This window comes from Phyllopteryx taeniolatus, chromosome 14 (assembly GCF_024500385.1).
Source record: "Phyllopteryx taeniolatus isolate TA_2022b chromosome 14, UOR_Ptae_1.2, whole genome shotgun sequence".
NCBI classification, from domain to species: domain Eukaryota; kingdom Metazoa; phylum Chordata; class Actinopteri; order Syngnathiformes; family Syngnathidae; genus Phyllopteryx; species Phyllopteryx taeniolatus.
The window spans coordinates 11779109-11798121 of NC_084515.1; the positions used below are offsets into that span (position 1 = coordinate 11779109).

At 42.6% G+C, this 19013-nt stretch overlaps 2 protein-coding genes across 13 annotated transcripts in view; both read right to left on the reverse strand.

Moving 5' to 3' along the window:
• LOC133488609 (receptor-type tyrosine-protein phosphatase mu-like) overlaps positions 1–13271 on the reverse strand; it is a 183405-nt gene extending 170134 nt beyond the window's left edge. For 4 of the 12 annotated variants that reach the window (XM_061796688.1, XM_061796687.1, XM_061796686.1 and 1 more), the window contains exon 1: positions 12582–12984. In XM_061796688.1, coding sequence (XP_061652672.1) covers positions 12582–12657 — 76 coding nt within the window. In that variant the 5' untranslated portion in view covers positions 12658–12984. Of the gene's footprint in view, positions 1–12581; positions 12985–13197 lie in introns of those variants that run through there. The other 8 variants (XM_061796696.1, XM_061796691.1, XM_061796690.1 and 5 more) reach the window with 3 other exon arrangements.
• A 278-nt stretch (positions 13272–13549) lies between these two features.
• LOC133489467 (leucine-rich repeat-containing protein 30-like) lies at positions 13550–18465 on the reverse strand. The gene has a single exon (XM_061798579.1). The coding sequence runs from the start codon at positions 17836–17838 to the stop codon at positions 16939–16941; it is 900 nt and encodes a 299-aa protein (XP_061654563.1). The 5' UTR covers positions 17839–18465; the 3' UTR covers positions 13550–16938.
• Between the last annotated feature and the right edge of the window lie 548 nt (positions 18466–19013).

Here is a 19013-nt window from a genome sequence, read left to right on the forward strand (position 1 = left end):
TCGTTTTGCCCGATGTTATAAATGTATTCAGGAATAACTGAAAGTTATATGCATACCTATTTTACCATTTTTCACTGCTAACTCCGTGTCCGGTGGCAATGGCTTGTTTACAACAGCTGCTGCTGCTAAAGTCTTTCGCGTCTTTTTGCTCAGCTTTTATTTGTCACATGCGGCCGTTTAGGCTCCTTGTGAGGAAAGAGAGTCGGCACTGCATTGGATTTAAGCCGTCGTTTATACCCAGAAACACCGGTGCGCTCTCCCATGAGCTGGGGGCGTTCAAAGGCTTCGAACAACCACGGATCTTTCGGCAGGTCTTCCTCCCACCGTTTCCTCAACTTGATCTTTTTGGGAAAGCTATGAATGCTGACCTCCTTTTTTGCGTTCTGTCCTGATTGGAAATTGCATCCCAAAGCGGTGCAGTATGGCATTTTTAACACTTTTCGCTGACTATAAGTTGTTCGCAAGTGGCTAACTTAGCTCCGTAGCGAGCAGCAACCTAACAATTTTACAACAGCCATTCCACGTACCGTATTTTCACAAGCATAAGGCACACCATATTAAAAGGCGCAGTCTCAGTTACGGGGTCCATTTCTGTATTTAACACATACATAAGGCACACCATATTATTGTGCGCAGGCATGGTAAAACAAACGCTAGCATGCATGTTAACGTATGTTTTTAAAAAGGCAGCAGGTGCAAAACTGAGTTCGGTTGTACTTTGATGTATTTAACAATGCACTCACGTTATTATTTATTTTTTTTAATCAATCCTCATCCACAAATCCATCAAAGGCTTCATCTTCTGTATCCAAAATGAACAGCTGTGCAAGTTCTCCATCAAACATGCCGGGTTCTCTCTCGTCATTGTCGGAGTCAGTCTCGTTGCCGGGGGGCTGTTCAGCAATGACGCCGGCTTTGGCGAAAGCTCGGACAACAGTCAAAGCAGATACCTTAGCCCAGGCATCCACAATCCATTCACATATGGTGGCGTAACTCACCCAGTGCTTCGTCTTCTTGACTTGGCGAAGCCCGTTTTCCTGCTTCCTCCACTTGCGAACCATTGATTGGTTGATCCTGTGCCAAACCGATGTTTTGCACAATGCACATACCGGCGCTATATACTTACTGGGGGCGTGCCTTTAGCGTCCTTTCACGCACACCCTTCCCCCTTTAACGTCCGCATGCTGTCCTCAGTCACGTCCGCCTTTCCTCTATATAAGCAGCGTGTCGGCAGGAAATGCTCCCAGTCAGTCAAGCGGAGCGCTCATCAAAGTCACAACAACAACATTTACAGATTTTGGAACTCTGTGCACACATAAGGCACGCCGCATTATAAGGCGCCCCGTCCATTTTGGAGAAAATTTAAGACTTTCAAGTGCGCCTTATGGTCATGTCAATATGGTAATCATTCCCAGAATTCTTTGCGCACGCTAAATGTGGTGGCGACAGTGTATCAAATTATGGTCTAAACTAAATCTTTTTTTTAACTTATAGGAATAATTTATAAATATATACCACTGTATTTCAGTAGTAGAGGTCAGTAGTTGTAAAATAAAATGTATTTATCATTTCAATCGGAGTTTACTTTAAGATACATTAGATGACAAAAAAGACACTAAGATAAATGGAAAACTTCGGTAAAAAGTAAATACTATAAAGTAAAAATCTCAAACAAAGTAAAAACGAACTATATTAAGTTGCTGGCGTCATTAGGGTTTGCCACAGGGAGTCACTAGCATCATTTATTTTGTCATGGTTCTTAGTAAGTAATAATCAACAATGTGTCAAGTAAATAAGTAAAACAAAGCAAAAATCAAAAGTGTGTTGAGTTAAACGGTAAAACAAGCACACAAACTAAGATTGGAGGCAGGTTAACGCTGTAATAGTGAAGAATCCCGTGATGTCACCTTTCAGACCCTCTTCAGTTTTGTTTACGGAGATGCATGTTCCGAACGCAAATGTGTTTTCAACTTTTTTTGGTCCCTCCCCACTCATGCCGCACATCACATGACTCCGGCAGCCCTGTAATTTCTCTGCGTGATTACAGGGTGGGAGTGGAGCATTGGGCCAAGCATCATCTTTCCTTGGTTATTGTTTGGCTATGCAGCTGGTGGTTGCCAATGAAGGGCGCGACAGAGGCGAGAGAGCGAGAGTTGGCGCATTTGGCAGTGCCCTGTTTGCTCAGCCAGGCTAACCAAAATTAACTTGACACTGGTGATGTCCACCACCAGCATTATGAAAGCATTCAGGGCTTATAATAACTGCTCACAAATTAATGGCACAGCAGACTAACTTGTAATAAAGAATGTTGCCTTTCATCGAGTGTTGCCTGTTCCTGCGCTTTGTATTTGGGATTGAGCCGGAAACCAATGATGGCAATCAAAGCAACGAAACTTCTCTTTTTCTGTTACAAGGGTATCGTGACAAGCTCACGTTCTTCCCATATTATTATAGATTTAAAAGTCGCTGTATCGTGACTGTAGAATGTATCGCGAGAAAAATATCACAATCTGAGGGGTTAGGGTTTAGGATTTAAGGTGATAGTTTTGTGGTTAAGGTTACCGTTTCTCGGTTAGGGTTTGGTTCAGTTGTGCAACGTGAGGTGGTGGGTCAAGATTAGGTTTACGGTTTAGTGGTTGCAGTTTCACACAGACAGGGTAATGATTGAGGTTAAGTTTAAGAAATTAAAGCTCTATGCCTCGAGATAGAGTAGGAACGGGCACAGGTTTGATAGTTTTTCCAAGTCACATTGGTCTTAAATTCATAAGATTTAAAAAATTAAAGTTTAAGAAGACATGATATAAACATTCAAAAAATGTCTTGGTCATACATCATCCATCCATCCATCCATCCATTTTCTGAGCCGCTTCTCCTCACGAGGGTCGCGGGCGTGCTGGAGCCTATCCCAGCTATCATCGGGCAGGAGGCGGGGTACACCCTGAACTGTTTGCCAGCCAATCGCAGGGCACATACAAACAAACAACCAGTCGCACTTACAGTCACACCTACGGACAATTTAGAGTCTCCAATTAATGCATGTTTTTGCATATTACTATTCCATTTGGTCGAGAAACATTTCAGAACATCATTGGCATTTAACACCTATCAGAGGTGCATTAAAGGTTTGTACAGGGGTACCTTCTTGACTTACAATTTCCCCAATTTACAAGTTTTTCGAGTAACGAGCTGTCGTTGGTTGATTTTTTTTTTTCCTTTGAGTTGCAAGCCAAAATTTGAGTTACGAGCAACCTTCCGAAACCGCACGAGCAAAGTGAAAAAAAGAGCAGACTTGAAGTCGCTAATACACTTTCAGCCGTTTGTTGAACAGTACAAACAGTCAAAAATGCAAATACAAAATGAAAACGCTACGAAAAAGCCAAAACTCACGTCCAGGCGCCCAACTAAGCATCCATGTCCACATACATTCATCCTACACTACAACTGTTGTCATTGTGACTTGCCTTGACCTAACACAAAAGAATAAAACCAGTTTATTCTTTGCATTCGCTTTCATTACATGTTATTAGACATTTCTTTATAAAAAAAAGGTAACTAGAAAATGGTGGTGTTTTTTTGTGGGTCTGGAACACAATGGCATTTCAGTTCATTTAAATTTTGATTTGGAATACAAGTAAAATGAGTTAAGAGCTTAATCACTAAACAAATTCAACTCACAAGTCAAGGCACCATTGTAGTAGTGAGAACAGCAATAGCACGGCGGTGAAGCCTTGTGGCACTGCGCATTAGAATGTGACACGGTTAGCAACATAAACAAAATAAATACACTATTGGTGTCTAATCATTGGGCCACATACACTACAGTAGCTTGCGTGACATCCCTGAGGCATTCATTTGTCGTGGCACCCACCTTTGCAGATAAAACAGCATCAAATCTTCTCATATTCTACAAGATTTGGGGATGCTCCTGTTTTGCCCTTGTAGGTTCGGATCCAGCTGCTCCTGTTAAATTCATGCCAGAGGAGGTTTGGAAACGTGCGGTCATTGCGCTGGGCAAGGGTTGGTGAGTTTTACGAAGCATTCCGTGACTTTCTGCGGTCTGCCCATTTTGCCGGAGTGTTGCTGTTGTTCCACAAACCCTCACAGTCATCTCTGTATGTTTTACATTTAATGTTAAACCAACAGGTCTACTATTATGTTTCATTTAGCTTTTGACAATAAATAGCAAAGCATGACAACATGTTGACAAAGATTGTTATGAAAGTGCTACCATTTTATCATTTTACAATGAAAATCAGCTTAATGCTATTCAACTGATATTCACCAACATAAATTAATTAGACTCAATGCAATGACATATACATTTATTTCTCAGTTACTTTTCCAAGGTTGTCTGCACAACATATTACAAAGAAGAGTTTCACAACTTTTATAGTTTTTAACTTGGGAGCTGTGCTATGTGAAGTGGCGGTACAAGAAATAAATCTGCCATCCAATAAACAATGCTATCAAAATACATGTGATATGGTGGCACCAGCGAAGACATCATGATTGTCGGGTGAGCGTTTAAAATTTACCATAATGGATATACATTTGTAACATTAGCCATTACATATCATATTGAAAGTAAAGTGCACTTTTTTCACAACCCCCAAGTACCGGTACACGATGTGACAAAATATTTTCATTTTCCTTATACCCATGTATAATAGGCACTATCGATTTTTGTAAAAAAGTGTATTATACATGAGAAATTATGGCAATTCTATTGGTTTTATGTTTAAGCGTCAACTGTGAGTGGCAATAACGGCTTAAAGCAAACACTGTATCGAATCATTCAATGTGTGTTGTAAAAATTGAACCGCCACCATTTTAGGGTTCGTAACTCAAGACAAGTAAATCAGCCAAACTGACAGCTCGTATCTTGGAAAAACTCAGAAGTCGGGTCACTCACAAATCGAGGTACCACTGTACAGGAAACAACACTATCTTAACTAGGGCACTCACAGTACTGTACCATATATTGGGCAACTCGCCATTACCGACTGATCAGTTGTTAACTTCCATTACAGCGTACGCGATCTACACGTTTCTCTCCATCATGAGAAGTCTCACCGCTTTCTCCAGCTATCAACCGGTGGTCAACACTCACGACACCTCCGCTAAAAGAGCATTTTTGAAGGCATACTAGCGTGTAACCAAAAGCTACATGCGTGAGTTTTTGCAGCAAATAGTTATTACGTTCTACCGAACAATTCACAAGAAGATGAGTTTGCGAATGGTGAATTGCTGTACTATTAGATATTATTGAAGTTATTAAGGTGAAATTAAGTAATGGGAATTTAATGATCTACTGGACAAGAGGGCAATAGGTTCACATGGTGAACAAGCTTGTCTGAGGGTCATCAACATTATTAAAACAGTACATATTGTTTCTATCATTTGCTTGTTTTATTTTGTTTGCTTTTGTTTTTGTTTTTGTTTCCAAGGGCTCAGGAGGTGGGACCATTAGAAGCATCCCTGGAGAGCCAGTCACATGGAGGACGAGGAGCCTGGACAGAGGCTGAGGTTTGGGGTCTGTTTACAGAACAACTGTCTAGTGTCTACAAAATAGACAGCACAACACGAGCAACTGGAGTATAATCAGTACTGTTGGTCAATTATGCTTCATGTGTGCCCTCTCATACAAATGTATGATTTTTTCCCCCCCTCTCTCCATTACTCAGAGGCCCCACTGAGGCTCTATTCATCCTTGGGGGATGGCTTCATTATTGAACAGTTAAACGGTCAATAGGTGGAGCGCCGGGCGGCCTTTTTAGCACAAGGGCAAACGGCCCAGTGCAAATGGCTGGCGAGCCAGCGAGGCCCTAATGCATTAATGAGCGCGTGTGACGTGCGCTAATGTGACTGCAACAGATTCACGCTGACAGGAATGGAGGATTTTGCCCCTGGTTACACTTATGAGTGCACGCCCCCTACGCGCGCACACACACACAGGCGAGCACCCCCTCCTCACTTAGCCCAGCGGATGGAAGCGGTGCCGGCATGTTCACCTTGCCTGCCGCCGGAACCTTGACACACGCTTAATAAATAACAGGAGACAAGGTGGAACAAGCAGTAGCGGCACACCCCCGCCCGCCCTACATACACCCCCTCAGTGCCACTACTCGCAGCGCCACAGTTAACAGCAACACTGGCAGCTTTGGCAAGTCGCCTCCCAATACAGATTCAGCACAGCCTTTCGCAAACTTTTTAAGCCACACAGCCACTTCAACATCTCAAAAAAAAATGCCGCACTCACTCGGATACACACACCCTCATTAGAAAAGTAAATTTAAAATAAACTCATCAAAAGGAATCATGTTTAATCATGCTAAAAAGATCAAATGCTACAAAACAGCCTTAACCAATTATTTTAAAGTCCCTATAAAGTGAGAATAATGTCTAATAATGTAAATTTGACACACCACAGTGTCGTTAACAAGCCTGCCTAATTTGAATGAATAAAACAATCAGATGAGGAATCAGGAAAGCCATGTAATAAAGCCACTGATATTCAATTTGAGCCATGCGGTAAATCAGTGTCGTTCACAGCTTGTTTCTTAGCTGTATTAGCAACGTGAAAAGATTCCCAAAAATACTAATCTGTCAAAATGCAAAGTCTGGTTGGAATGGCCACTTCAACCTGAGTCAATACAGCAAGAATTTTGAAAATCGATGATTGGTCATGTACTTTAGTTATCAATGAGTTTTTAAATGAATTTATTTGTCATAGAGGATTTTAGAGGAGTTTGAAGTTTGCATTCCATGTTTTTGTTTTTGTTTTTATTCCACCAAGATGGCAGCCAGTTGTCATGTTGCTAGTTGTATATCTGTAAATAAATAATTTTGCCACCAAAAGCCCTTTATCAAGTGTTGTTTTTGTTGTTGTACAGTTGCAGGCGTCACAAAAGAAGAAAAAATATTAGCGTCACAGTCGCTGTTCTGCTCGCAATGTTTCGTTTTACAAAAAATTATGTTATTCCGCTTTTGGTCAGAAACTTGTATTTTTGATTAAACCAACGCATGCTGATCAACTGCTGATTAATAAAGAACGGAAAAAGCAAGAAACAAAAGAGAGTCTACTCTTTCTTTTGGTAGGTTTGGTATTTATACTGTCACAATATTCTGTCGGTCTTGAAAGTTCATTCAAAACGTTTTAAAATGTTTGACAATGTGTCGAACTCTGCTTTGCAAATGGCTGGCAGTGAATGAGTTAATCATGCCAAACATGATCAAACATCGGACAACAGACTTTCCCTACCTTTTTAAACCAGACACCACATTCAACATACCGACAAAGATGGCGCGCTCCCTTTAATATTCTCAGTTAAATGGGTTCTTCCTCCTCCTGGTCCTCACCATTAATAACAATAGAGAGCCTTGGAGCATTAATTAGTGCATTTATCCTCAATGCGAAGCCACCTATGATGCACACAGGCGTGATTGGCTGCATACCAACTTGTTTTTCCCACCACATTTTTTTCCTTACGTGTGTTGACGCAATCGCACAATTGTTCAAGCGTGCCTAGCAGACACACAAACAGTCCACACGCCGCTCGCTCCATTACACTGCCCCTGTGTCAGCCTGCGTGCAATTCATTAGTTTTCAGCCCCCTTCCTTCCTCCCTCCTCACTCCGTAATTAGAGCACCTCTGTTTGTCCGGCATCCTTCACTCAGCTGCATCATCTCAAGGCCAATTATCATTCCGCGGCAACAGCTCCCACATAACGCCGCCGCCTCAAGAGTCGACTTCAAAACTATTACGGCCTCTCAAGAATGTAAATAAAATGGCTGGCAAATCAGCGGCTAATGATCGAATGTGGAGTGGCACCCGCGGGACCAGTGAGATGAGGACTGATGAGTTTGCGCCACACTTGCTCGGTAGAGCTCAGGATGGGCCGGGTTTATTTTACACCACCACAGCTATTTTTGGAAGGGTTTTTTTTTTGTGTGTGTGATAGTGCTTCACTTCATAGCAACTTCACATTCTCTGTGGCTCGTTTTTTTCCCCCTTTTCAATGCAATAGAATGGTCGTAAAATATGGAATTCAATCCAAAAATATGCCTGTAAAGTCACACCCTAAACAAGCTGCTGTATTGATAGGGACAGAAAGTAAACATGAAGTGACCAAACTTCAGCGTGGGACTACTTTCAAATATATTTGATGGGTCTCTTTTTCTCTTAATTCCAACATTCCGGTCTCCCCAATGCTTTGACTGCATAGGTCACAATGATGCGGTGACCTGCTTTAAATTTGTCATCTATGCAGTTTGATCCATTGTATGCAATAGCCGATGAAAGGCAAAGGACAGCAAAATGAGCTGATCAATTTCAGGTGTCGTCATGACGTAGTTAGGCTATTCATTATTCAAGTACCTATCCACTTTGTGGTTGGTACCCACACTCAACTCTACTTGGGAAAATGGCTGAACGACAACATAACTGCATCTTATGCAAAGCTTAAACTTGTACTTTGCATCACCTGCCAACCTCAGAGGAGTTGACGAATAAATGGCTTCAACTAATTTTGGGAGAAATTCCTAACACAAATCCTGTTTACATCTCTACATCAGACCATTTGGGCGACAATTCCATTACAACATGCTGGCAATTTTTTGACTTGAGTTCTTTGTCACATTTCTGTGGGGCCAATTATACATTACTCGTGCACTCACTGTAGTTGTCTCGCCACGCTGCACTATTTGCATATCTGTTGTTGACCAATACTGGCCACTCATGCCAGAGTAGCATCTGCTCCATTTGCACACTGATTGAGGAGTATCTGCAACATTTGCACAACCAACATTGTCCCTGATTATCGCACTACTCGGTCACTTTAAACCGCATACACTCCTTGAAGTCTCGGCGCCCTTTGCACAATGGTCATTGCACCGGACTATTGCAATATTAGTCATTCGAACTGCTCTAAGTGCTAGAGGACTCTGCATCTTTTTGCACAATTGTCAAACAAAAAAAAAATGTACCGGCATTACCAGATAACTAGCAACCCTTTACTGCTCAGTGACTGTTTTTTTTTTGTTGTCAATGTCTATATGTCTCTAAAGTGTTCTCTGTCAATTGACTGTCTGTTGTCGTACTATAGGGGCTCCAACTACCGAAGACAAATTCCTTGTGTTTTTTGGACATACTTGGCAAATAAAGATGATTCTGATTCTGACAAACTAGGTGGGACTTAGCCATTAGTTTCTGCTCTTTGCTACCAAGTACTGAAATCCAAAATTGCTTAAGTCAAAACAGAACTCACGCTTTAATCTTTTGTTTGGATTTGCTTCCATCGCACGTAACTCACGGCAGTTTCCTCATCCTGCGTTTTTTAAAACTTCCAAACTAATCCCCCTCAAATCCAATTTTTATATCCGGACCTTCGAGCCACAACACACTCAAATTGGGACTGATGAGTATATGATTCCCCCCAACCCACAAGATTACAGGGCTGTTTGTCATTCAAGATGGAGGCATCAGACACTAGATAATATGTAAATGTGCCATATTTGCATTCTGGGTGTTTTTGTTGGAATTCTCTGAATGGTTAAAAAAGCATAATGCTCCCATCAGTCAGTCATCACTTCAAAAGACATGTTTAAATAGTAGCACTTAGCATTTGAGAACTTCAAGTTTCTCCTCAGAATTTGAAATCAACTGGTTACAATCAATCTCATTTTTTTCCAGGGGTGGGAGTCACACTACTCACGCTGCATTGGGCGTAAACCACGCTTTCCGCCGGCTTCATTATCATCATAATAAAAGTGTCTGAGAAGCAAAGTTACAGAAGAATGTAGACACCTCACTGGCTGCTTTGTAGTATCATCAATCCTCCAACATGGTTAGCGAGGGGGTGGGGGTTATAAAAATCATGCATATTTAAATTAATTCTGCACCAGCACTCACAAAAGGAAACTGCCATCCGTCAGGATACCTTGCGGAAAAACTCTATTAAATCCGAGTCAGCTGGGAACTGGGAAAAAAATGAGTGAGGAACTAAACGATTGCTTCCAATTAAGTTGTTTATCTCACCGAGGAACGTCTGTGCCGCTTCTCTTTAGTCCGAGTGTGCACGCCAATCAGGCCCGACTGACTGAGTCGCTCAGGAATGACGAGCTGTGATCGGCACATGGTTCGTCCAAGGAATAAGGATGGGCAACGTAACAAAACATGTCTCTCTGGAATTTCATGTGTTGGGTCCCAAGAGATATACGTATACGTTATATACGTAGACTAGGAAATTAGTTCTATCCCAACTGCTGAAATGGGTAGCTGTACAGATGAAAAAGGGAAGCAAGCAAGTTTAGTGCATTAAAGTTACACTAACAATTAGTTAACACCCAACCAGGTGTGCCACCGAAATAGGCTGCTGTAGATATATCAAAAAGCAAAGCAGCAAAATTTGGTGTAGAACTCTTGTGAACCAATTTAAATATCACTACTACTGAATACTTGGCAGCAGAAAGCAGAGTGTGCATTTACTACAGGCCTGCATAAACAGGTTGCTGTAGATGAACTAGTCGAAACAGGAAGTAAGGAAGGAGAGTTTGGTGTAGGATTGATGTTTTTTTCCTTTGTTTTTTAAAACAATTGGGTACAAGCTCCACCAGTGTGCTGCCTAAGCAGGCCGCCTTATACATCAGAACAAAAACTAAACAGGAATGGACTAGAGGTTGGTGCTGGATTAATGTGTAAAGAAAAATGTGTTTCAGTATGCGACATCAAAAAGCAGAGTACACAACAATACAAGCCAGTACAGTACAGTTTGCTTCCTAAACTGTCAGCTGTAGGATCGAAACACCCAAGGAACACAGTTTCTTATGGGACTATTTTTTTTAACATGGCTTTCACATCTTGGCAACAGAAAGCAGAGTACATAGTACAACCTCAAACAGTTTGCTTCCTAAACAGGCTGCTGTAGACATTGAAACAGGAAGTAACTAATAAAGGAGCACATTTTGGTGCTCAGCCATTTTGAAAAGCCCAACTGCATATTCAGCAGGAAGCAAAATATGCAATAGTACAAGCCCAACCAATTTGCTGCCTTGATGGGCTGCTGTTGACATCATAACAGGAAGTTAAATGAAGAGGAGCAAATTTTGGTGCTAAATTAATTTGGGAAAATTGGTTCCACTATTTGGCAGTATGCAATTATTACAGGCCTGCCTAAACGGACTGCAGGAGAGATGGAAAAGGGAGGTAACTAGTATGGGAGCAAAATTTAGTGTGGGATTATTTTGTGAAAATGGATTTGACTACTTTCCAGGAAAAAGACGAGTACATCGTTTATACAAGCCCAAACAGTCTGCCGCCTAAACGGGCTGCAGTCGCAATCCAAACAGCATATATTTTTTTTTTGACTGGACATCCCTGATAGAGACATAGGAGGAAAAACCTTTCAGGGGGAAAAATGGCCGCCGTCGCGCGGCGGAGAAAACCAAGCCCGACACAACGTGATTTATTGTTGTCACCGAGGGGGGGGGGGGGGGGGCAAAAGGTGAAATTTCAAGACAACTTCCAGGGACTCAAACTAGGGAGAGAGAGGGTTTGAGGGGCCCAAGTAGACCAACACACTGTGCGTGATCTGATTAGCACATGAGCTGTTAGTACGTCCCCTCCATAGCAAACACTCTAGCCTGACGCGCAGCTAATCCGTCACCTCACCGGGGAAAGAGTGAAACCCATTGATTTTTTTCCTCTTTACATATATACACACACACAAACTTGTGTGCAATTAGTAGGACGTTTATCGACAGTTCCTGCACCACCGGGGAGCCCCCGCTGTAAAATCGCTGCACACTCACTGATTTTTTTGGCCACATAACCAAATAAATAGTATATTTCAATAAAGAATATTATATGATTCAGCAAGACTGTTCAAAGTTTCCATCTGATCTGCATCTTCTCTAGCCACTGATGCTGCTGCATAAGTGTGCAATACTGCCCCCAACAGTACCCCCGAGGTAGCGCTTGTTGTAGTCAGTCAGCCAACTTTTAAATATGAGTTTAGGGGGTGGGGGAACAAAAATTGATATTTGGGAGCTAAATCGATGAGATCGGTCCTCCATTAGTGCTCATCAGCGGGAGAACAGATTAATGTGCTCTTCTGGTGTCAATATGTGCTGTTTAGGGATCCTCAGGCGTTCCATTTACTGAACATACCCAAAACTTTCTCACCCCCACCAAAAAATCTATTTCGCATGAATTTTATGAGTTAGACTGTCATAATAAACACACATAACATTAAAACAATCCGAGAAACACATTTGTTACCTGAAAGGGTGATTGAAACGTTTTCGCTAGCCGTTTACCCTTCTTATTCTCGCAGGTGACAGTCGGGACACTGGAACCTTTGAGGTTAATCACATTATACATGGTAACTTATAAAGGTAAAGTTAGACACACACAAACACTGAACTCCCTCAACTCGACCCCCGTCCCCGGTTACCGTACGCGGCAAGGTGGTCGCACCTGTTCGGAATCATTCACATATTGACAAATCATCTTTTTTTGGTTTGTTTTTTTAAAAAAAATTTTTTTTACGGCGACCGTGATGTATCCGACGCTTCCACTTACCTTTAAAAACTTCTCCGTGGGCAGAGAGCAGAAGAAGCGTGATGGCGGCGAACCACCAACCGACAACTTTATCCATGTCGACGGCGCCTTGGCGACCGCGGCTTTGGCAAAACTCAACTCTTCGGCGCTTGTCTCACAACTTGGACGGCTTGAATCCTTAAAAAATAATCATAATAATAATAAAAAAAAAAAAAAGAACCTCCTCGGTCGTCCTTCTTGTCTTTTTATAGCGGGCTGTCGTCGCCCCGGTGCTGCTGCTGCTGCTGCTTCCTCACTCCACGGCTCCGCGTCCACACTCGTAGGAGGACTGAGTGAGTCCTGATTGCACACTTGCGCGTGGATGGAGTGAGTGGTGCCTTGCCCGCTGTGTGCGGGCCGTGTAGCCGAAAGAGGGCGTGTGTGAGCGGGGTAGACGGAGGAGCGAACCGCGCCCCCACCATAACCAACAACACCCCCCCACCCGACACTACCTCTGCTGGGCGAAACCCTTAAGGTAAACCAGGCTCGTTTGAACGGTTGTGAACCCCTTTCAGACCAAATATCAATTATACTTGACGTCATTTTGCTATTTTACTCAACTTTCACATTTCTATTGGCGTTTTTATGAGCTATTTACCTTTAGGTTCGATCAAATCTATTCCCGAAAATGGCGTCTTCTTCACAGGGCTACACACCTGTTGGTCGTCAAGCCATAAAAGAATCATGAGGGGGGAAACGTACAATAAATAATTCTGTTTAGTAGCTAATCCATATCTTTATATGCTTAAATACGATCAACTTAACTAAAACCATCAGTTAAAATAACTTTTAACTTGTAATGGGCTTTACTTTGTCTTGAACTTGTGTTGTGTATTAGGGATAGTTATCTTTCAGCTGAAATTTCAGGATAACCCTAAAATGTACTACAATGTTTAGAGGTTAACTTAATTTTACCTTTTTATAAACGTTTGAATGCACATGTCACACTGTTGAATGTTTCAGTACTTTATTTTTTGCACACCTGGGTGGTCTCCAACAAGGAGCTTAAGCGCAAAATTCTGAACAGGAGTATGAATGAATAGACCAAAACATTTACAAGGACAAGGTTGCAATTTGTTGATAACACTTTGTGACACTCTTAAACTCAGAGGCCACTTCCCTTTGAGAACATCCTGTTTAAAGCCTTGCAATGGCAAGGTACTGGTGTGTAATCTGTTGGTAAATCCTAATAGATGCCATGAAGCAGTATTAAAAGGATACCTCTATTCAAAGTGTCAATGAAAACTGAACATTAACTTTGTAAAGGTGGAATTTTTAACACAGCATCTCATGTTTTTCATATGCTCAGGCATTTTTTTTTTTTTTTAGATTTAAAGTAATGATTGAGGACAAAACATCAACTTTAAAAGCATGCCCATATTGATACAGAAGATGTTGTGTGACACTAGGCCGACATGATTTGTAGTTGTTTTGGCCACCGCACTGTCATGCCTACAGCCCTTAAATGACCAAGAATGCACAAAAATACCAGCTCGAGCACAATGGCCTGCTTTGTGGGCCACACTGACCAAAATCCTGTGCAGCTGAACCACTGATATTGACATCAACGTCATAAAAATCCATACTCCTTCATCATACCGCCATCAGCAGCAGGGACGCAAATCCGTTAAACAGACATGATGTGGTAAATGAGAGGTAATAGTTGAGTGTAACTCTTGTGTTGTTTGTTGATAGGCGCCACGTGAGAGGGGTTCCTTGGTGTCGTGCAACGCAGTGGCACAGTTTCACACCTTAAACAACAACACCTTAATTATCCTCCTTGATTGTCAAAGGCTCTGTGTGGTATTGATTAGCTGTCAAAAGGCACCCAGCAATGATATTATGTTTTTACACAACTTTAAATGTGGGACTGTCAATACGGCCTTAAAATAATATCTAAGATTATATTTATTTATGAAAAGCTAAAAAACAGTAATTTTAAATTAAATGAATAAATCATCCTGAAAAATATGCTTGAGTTGATCAATAACATTAATTAATCGCCAAGCCCTGCCTTCAATTATGCATTCATTGACATGTTTTAGTTGATTACACAAAATAATTTCTATTAAGTTGATCTAAAAAATATATTAATGCTCTGAAAGTAGTATAATTTGTAGTTGAACTCCCAAAAATTCCTTAAGTCAAACAAAACACAGAGTTCACACGAACATTATGTGTGACATTGGCATGTGTTGCTTTTTTGGGGGGACTTTTATGGGTTTTTGGTAATGACGATGATAACTATAGAACAGGAAATGTAGCGACCTGTGACATAGGAAAGGATCTGAGACAGGCTGCATATTTGTTATGGCAATCATCCAAAGTTACAATGAGTAAACAAACAAATGGAAAAACAGTAAGTACAGGCATTAACCAAGCGTGCAGCGCGACCATGTATGCTTATGCCACAAATTATTTTACTTTTGTTGCACACCATTCATAACCAAAAATGGGTAGTAACATCCTACATTTACTCCGTTACATTTACTATTGTAACTTTTGTACTTGTGCACAGTAGTTTTAATGCCACATACTTTTAGCGTAGTTTTGCTAAGAGGAAACTCTACTTCTGTTACATTGAGCCACATTCCGCTTTTGTTTTTTTATCTGTTATTGTTCTGGTTTCTCAGAGAGCTTTCTATCACATAACTATGTTTCACCAATCTAACGTAACCAAAGCTGACAATGTTTGACAAGCAGTCACATGATAACACGGTTCTCGGGGTCACACAGAAGGAAAAGTTTTAAAGCGACTCATTTACCTGAAGTGTTGCATGGCAGAAACAATTAAGGGTTTCCTTCCATTCGATCTATGTGTACCTTACAGACCACAAAAATCATGTCTCTGCCCCATGATGTCCACATTTCCGCCTACAAGAACTCAATTTCAAACTCTTGCTATTTCACATGTAAACAAAGAAAATTAAATGAGGACCATTTCTTGTTAATGCATTTGCCTTAATTAGTTTTTTTAAAATAAAGATTTAGTTTAATCTCGTTAGAGTCATATTGTTGATCAATGTCTGAGTTTCTATTTTATATTTGCGTTTATTTGACTTTCATGCTCTGATTGAAAAAGATGGTGGAGATGACTCAGGAGTTAGTTGGAGGACTACTTTGTACTTGAGTCATTAATCTGAGAAAGACAGACAGAGAGAGACAGAGGCAGAGAGAGAAACTTATGTAATAACCAGTGAACTCCGGCAGAGGTCACTTTTCTGCCTTTGCTACCAGTGCCCTGGTGCTAAACTGATAGCGAAGACAGGAGAATCTTGGAAAGTTTATATTGTATGGATAATATATGTACAGAAATACATAAATGAGTAATAATATAATCCTTCTTGTGAGCAAACACGGGGATAAAAACATAACGTCTGTGCCAGATTCGCTACAAGAGTGTGGAAAGTGACATAAAATAACCAAGCAAATAAGATTTCAATTCTTTAATTTATTATAATGCCCTAAACAAATACCGCCAAAAAGTGTCTGGTGTTCATTTTATATACACATACAAGAATTTTGTAGGAGCTTTCACCATAGTTAATCCATTTTGGTTAGAAAAAAAGTGACAATGTTTCTTGGTGAATCCATGTTTTTGCTGCAAAATACACTGCATGTCCGCCTAGAATGCAGGTTTTTTTTTTAGGGGAAGTAACTTACTCCGAAGATAGAGACTCATGTTTTAGTATTTAGAAGACTAAATTGCCCTTAGGTGTGAAAGTGTGCGCGAATGGTTGTTTGTTTCTATGTGCCCTGCGATTGGCTGGCGACCAATTCGGGGTGTACCCCGCCTCTCACGCAAAGATAGCTGGGATAGGCTCCGGCATGCCCGCGACCCTAGTGAGGAGAAGCGGCTCAGAAAATGGATGGATGGATACTAAAGCAGTAATTTTAGAATCTTCCCATAATGCATCTCACACTGGACGTCTTTCTTGTCTGCTTCTTGTTGCATAATTTTTCCCTTTCTGCTTCACTGTTCTTTCCACTGACTGATCCCTATGACCTGAATGCAACAAACCATGTGTGTGTTAGCTGCCACCCCACCAACCACTCACCACTAATCAGCCTCCAAAAGTGGACCTGTGAATTTTTGCTTCCTCCTTTTAACCCTTAACTGCGGATTACGCTCACAGACGTGATCTGCATAGCGTGCATGGTGGCGGTTTGTAGGTGTTTATTTACAGCCAACGACACTTAAAATCTATTTGTGTGCCGCAAGATGCCCTGTGATGTAATACTGATAGTGGAATCTGTGATCGGGCGGGTATGTGGTTGGCGTGAGCGCCCGCGTGTCCGGCATCGACCGGGTGCCAGCATCACACTCGTTGGTGGGGCCTCACGTTGGTTTGAGGTAGTTATACAGGGAGCTTAGTCCTCCTTGCAGTACCTCCTGAATGGGCTTGAGCAGGGGGTTATGTATAATATGGAGACCCTTGTCCAAAGGGTGGCAGGCCAGCCTCCTGAGCCTGATCAGCAAATACATCTCCACCGGCACGTTTTGCAGTTCATTGAAGTCCACATTGAGGAGTTCTAAGGACTCCAGGAAGCACAGGGTCTTAGGCAGTGTGTGGATGCTGTTCCCCTCCACGATAAGGATCTTGAGATTGACCAGGTCCTGGATCTGGTCGGCGATGGTCTCCAGGTGGTTGCAAGCCAGGTGGAGGAAGACCAGGCCCTTCATGCTGTAGACGCAAGTAGGGATGTGCGCGATGCGGTTGTGGCTCAGGTTGAGCTTGGTCAGGCTGCACATGGCTGCCAAACTACCGGGCAGGCCACTAATCTGGTTGTTGGCCAGGCTGAGCACCTCCAGACAGGTGCAGGAGCCGAGCTCCTCGGGCACCTCGCTCAGGCGGTTGCGGCAAGCGAAGAGCACACGCAGCTTCTTCAGGAGGCCGATCTCGGGCGGCAGGCTGGTCAGGTTGTTTCCCCACAGGTTGAGCACCACAAGGTTGTCCAGGGAACTGAGGGCCGGTGGCAGCGAGCAGAGGCAGTTCATAGAGAGGTTGAGCTTTTGCAGCTCGCGAAGCTCCCACAGCTCGGTGGGGGCATCATCAAGACCACGCATAGCTAGGCTCAGGGTGCTGTAGCCAAAGTGTACCGTGGCGTGTCTGCGGATTCTCTCGGCGGCTGAGGACAGGCTGGTCTGGTCGCTGCCGGCACTTCTCCGGCCTCCTTGGATCACGCTCACCTCGCTCAGCTCCTTGTTGGAGAACGCGTGAGATTGCTTCCCGCCCATCGCGACGAGCCGTCCGCATGTGATTACTTAACGCTGAGTTGTTGCTCTCTGGACCGCATCAGTGGTGGTATCACTGAATCTTTCCTGAGCTAACACACCACTGCGGGGGGCTTGCGGATAGTTTGCTGGTCACAGACAAAGTGCCTGTCTTACAGGGTTTCATTCCCCAGCTGGCCCTGTCACTTGTCAGGTCCACAGATAGAACCGTGCTCCCCACCCACTCTGCAAGTGGGGGTGTTCTGTGTCAATGCCATAACCTTATACTCAGACACGGGGCACACACGCTACATGTCAATTTGCGTACTTGTGTTGATCTTTTCACCCCTGTCCCTTGGGAGGGGGGGACTTTTGATTTAAGGCACAACATGTGACCGGACGTAATCTCCTTTGTCCGCTCTCTCAACCAGGGCGGATGTTCTTCTGCCGCGACTTAAACTTGACACCAAGGATGCAGAGGGAAAAGTAACACTTCTCAAAGGCATTAACTGAGCCTGTGCAGACGTGCGACACGGAACATTCCGCTAAGCTTCCCGGAAATTTTGACCGCAGGGCAATGCATCTTCCATCTGGTCCCTAAAGGGCAACTCTCACCCTCACAGGTTTTGGGGGAAAATTAATCTCCTGAAGCCAGTTTCACCTTGCAACAGGAAATTTGGGAGGCATGTCGATCATGAGAGCCAAGAAAAAAGAACCCATGCCTGAAAAAAAACCCATCCCTGAAAAACACAGGATGTCTGGCATTTTAATTTGGAGCTGCCACTTTAGGGTAATTTCGGCCATTACCATTGGACCTTCACAAACCAACTTGTCCTTGAGATTTTGTCCACTTGCAACTAAATATGAGTCCTGGATGGATGGACGACACTAAATGGCAAAACGTTTTCAACAATACGTGTAGGCGGAGCAAGGCAGAAAGATTTGATGACTCACCATGAAACACTAAACTCTTAACAACTCAACTCCACAAGGTTTGAGCCAGAGCCGGAGGACTGGTCTTAAGATTTTAAAAGTGCCCCCTACTGTCAGAAGATGCAATTACGCCACTCACTTCTTGCATGGTTAGGTGTTCCAATGTTTTCCTCAAAAAGTGTCCAACCGTTATTAATAATATGTTCTTTGGCAAATGTTGACAAAGATGATTCTCGCATCAAGAGAAGTCACTCATCATGTTATAG

Coding starts and splice junctions, on each gene's coding strand:
- LOC133489467 (XM_061798579.1), bottom strand. CDS start 17,838: ATGGGCGGGAAGCAATCTCACGCGTTCTCCAACAAGGAGCTGAGCGAG.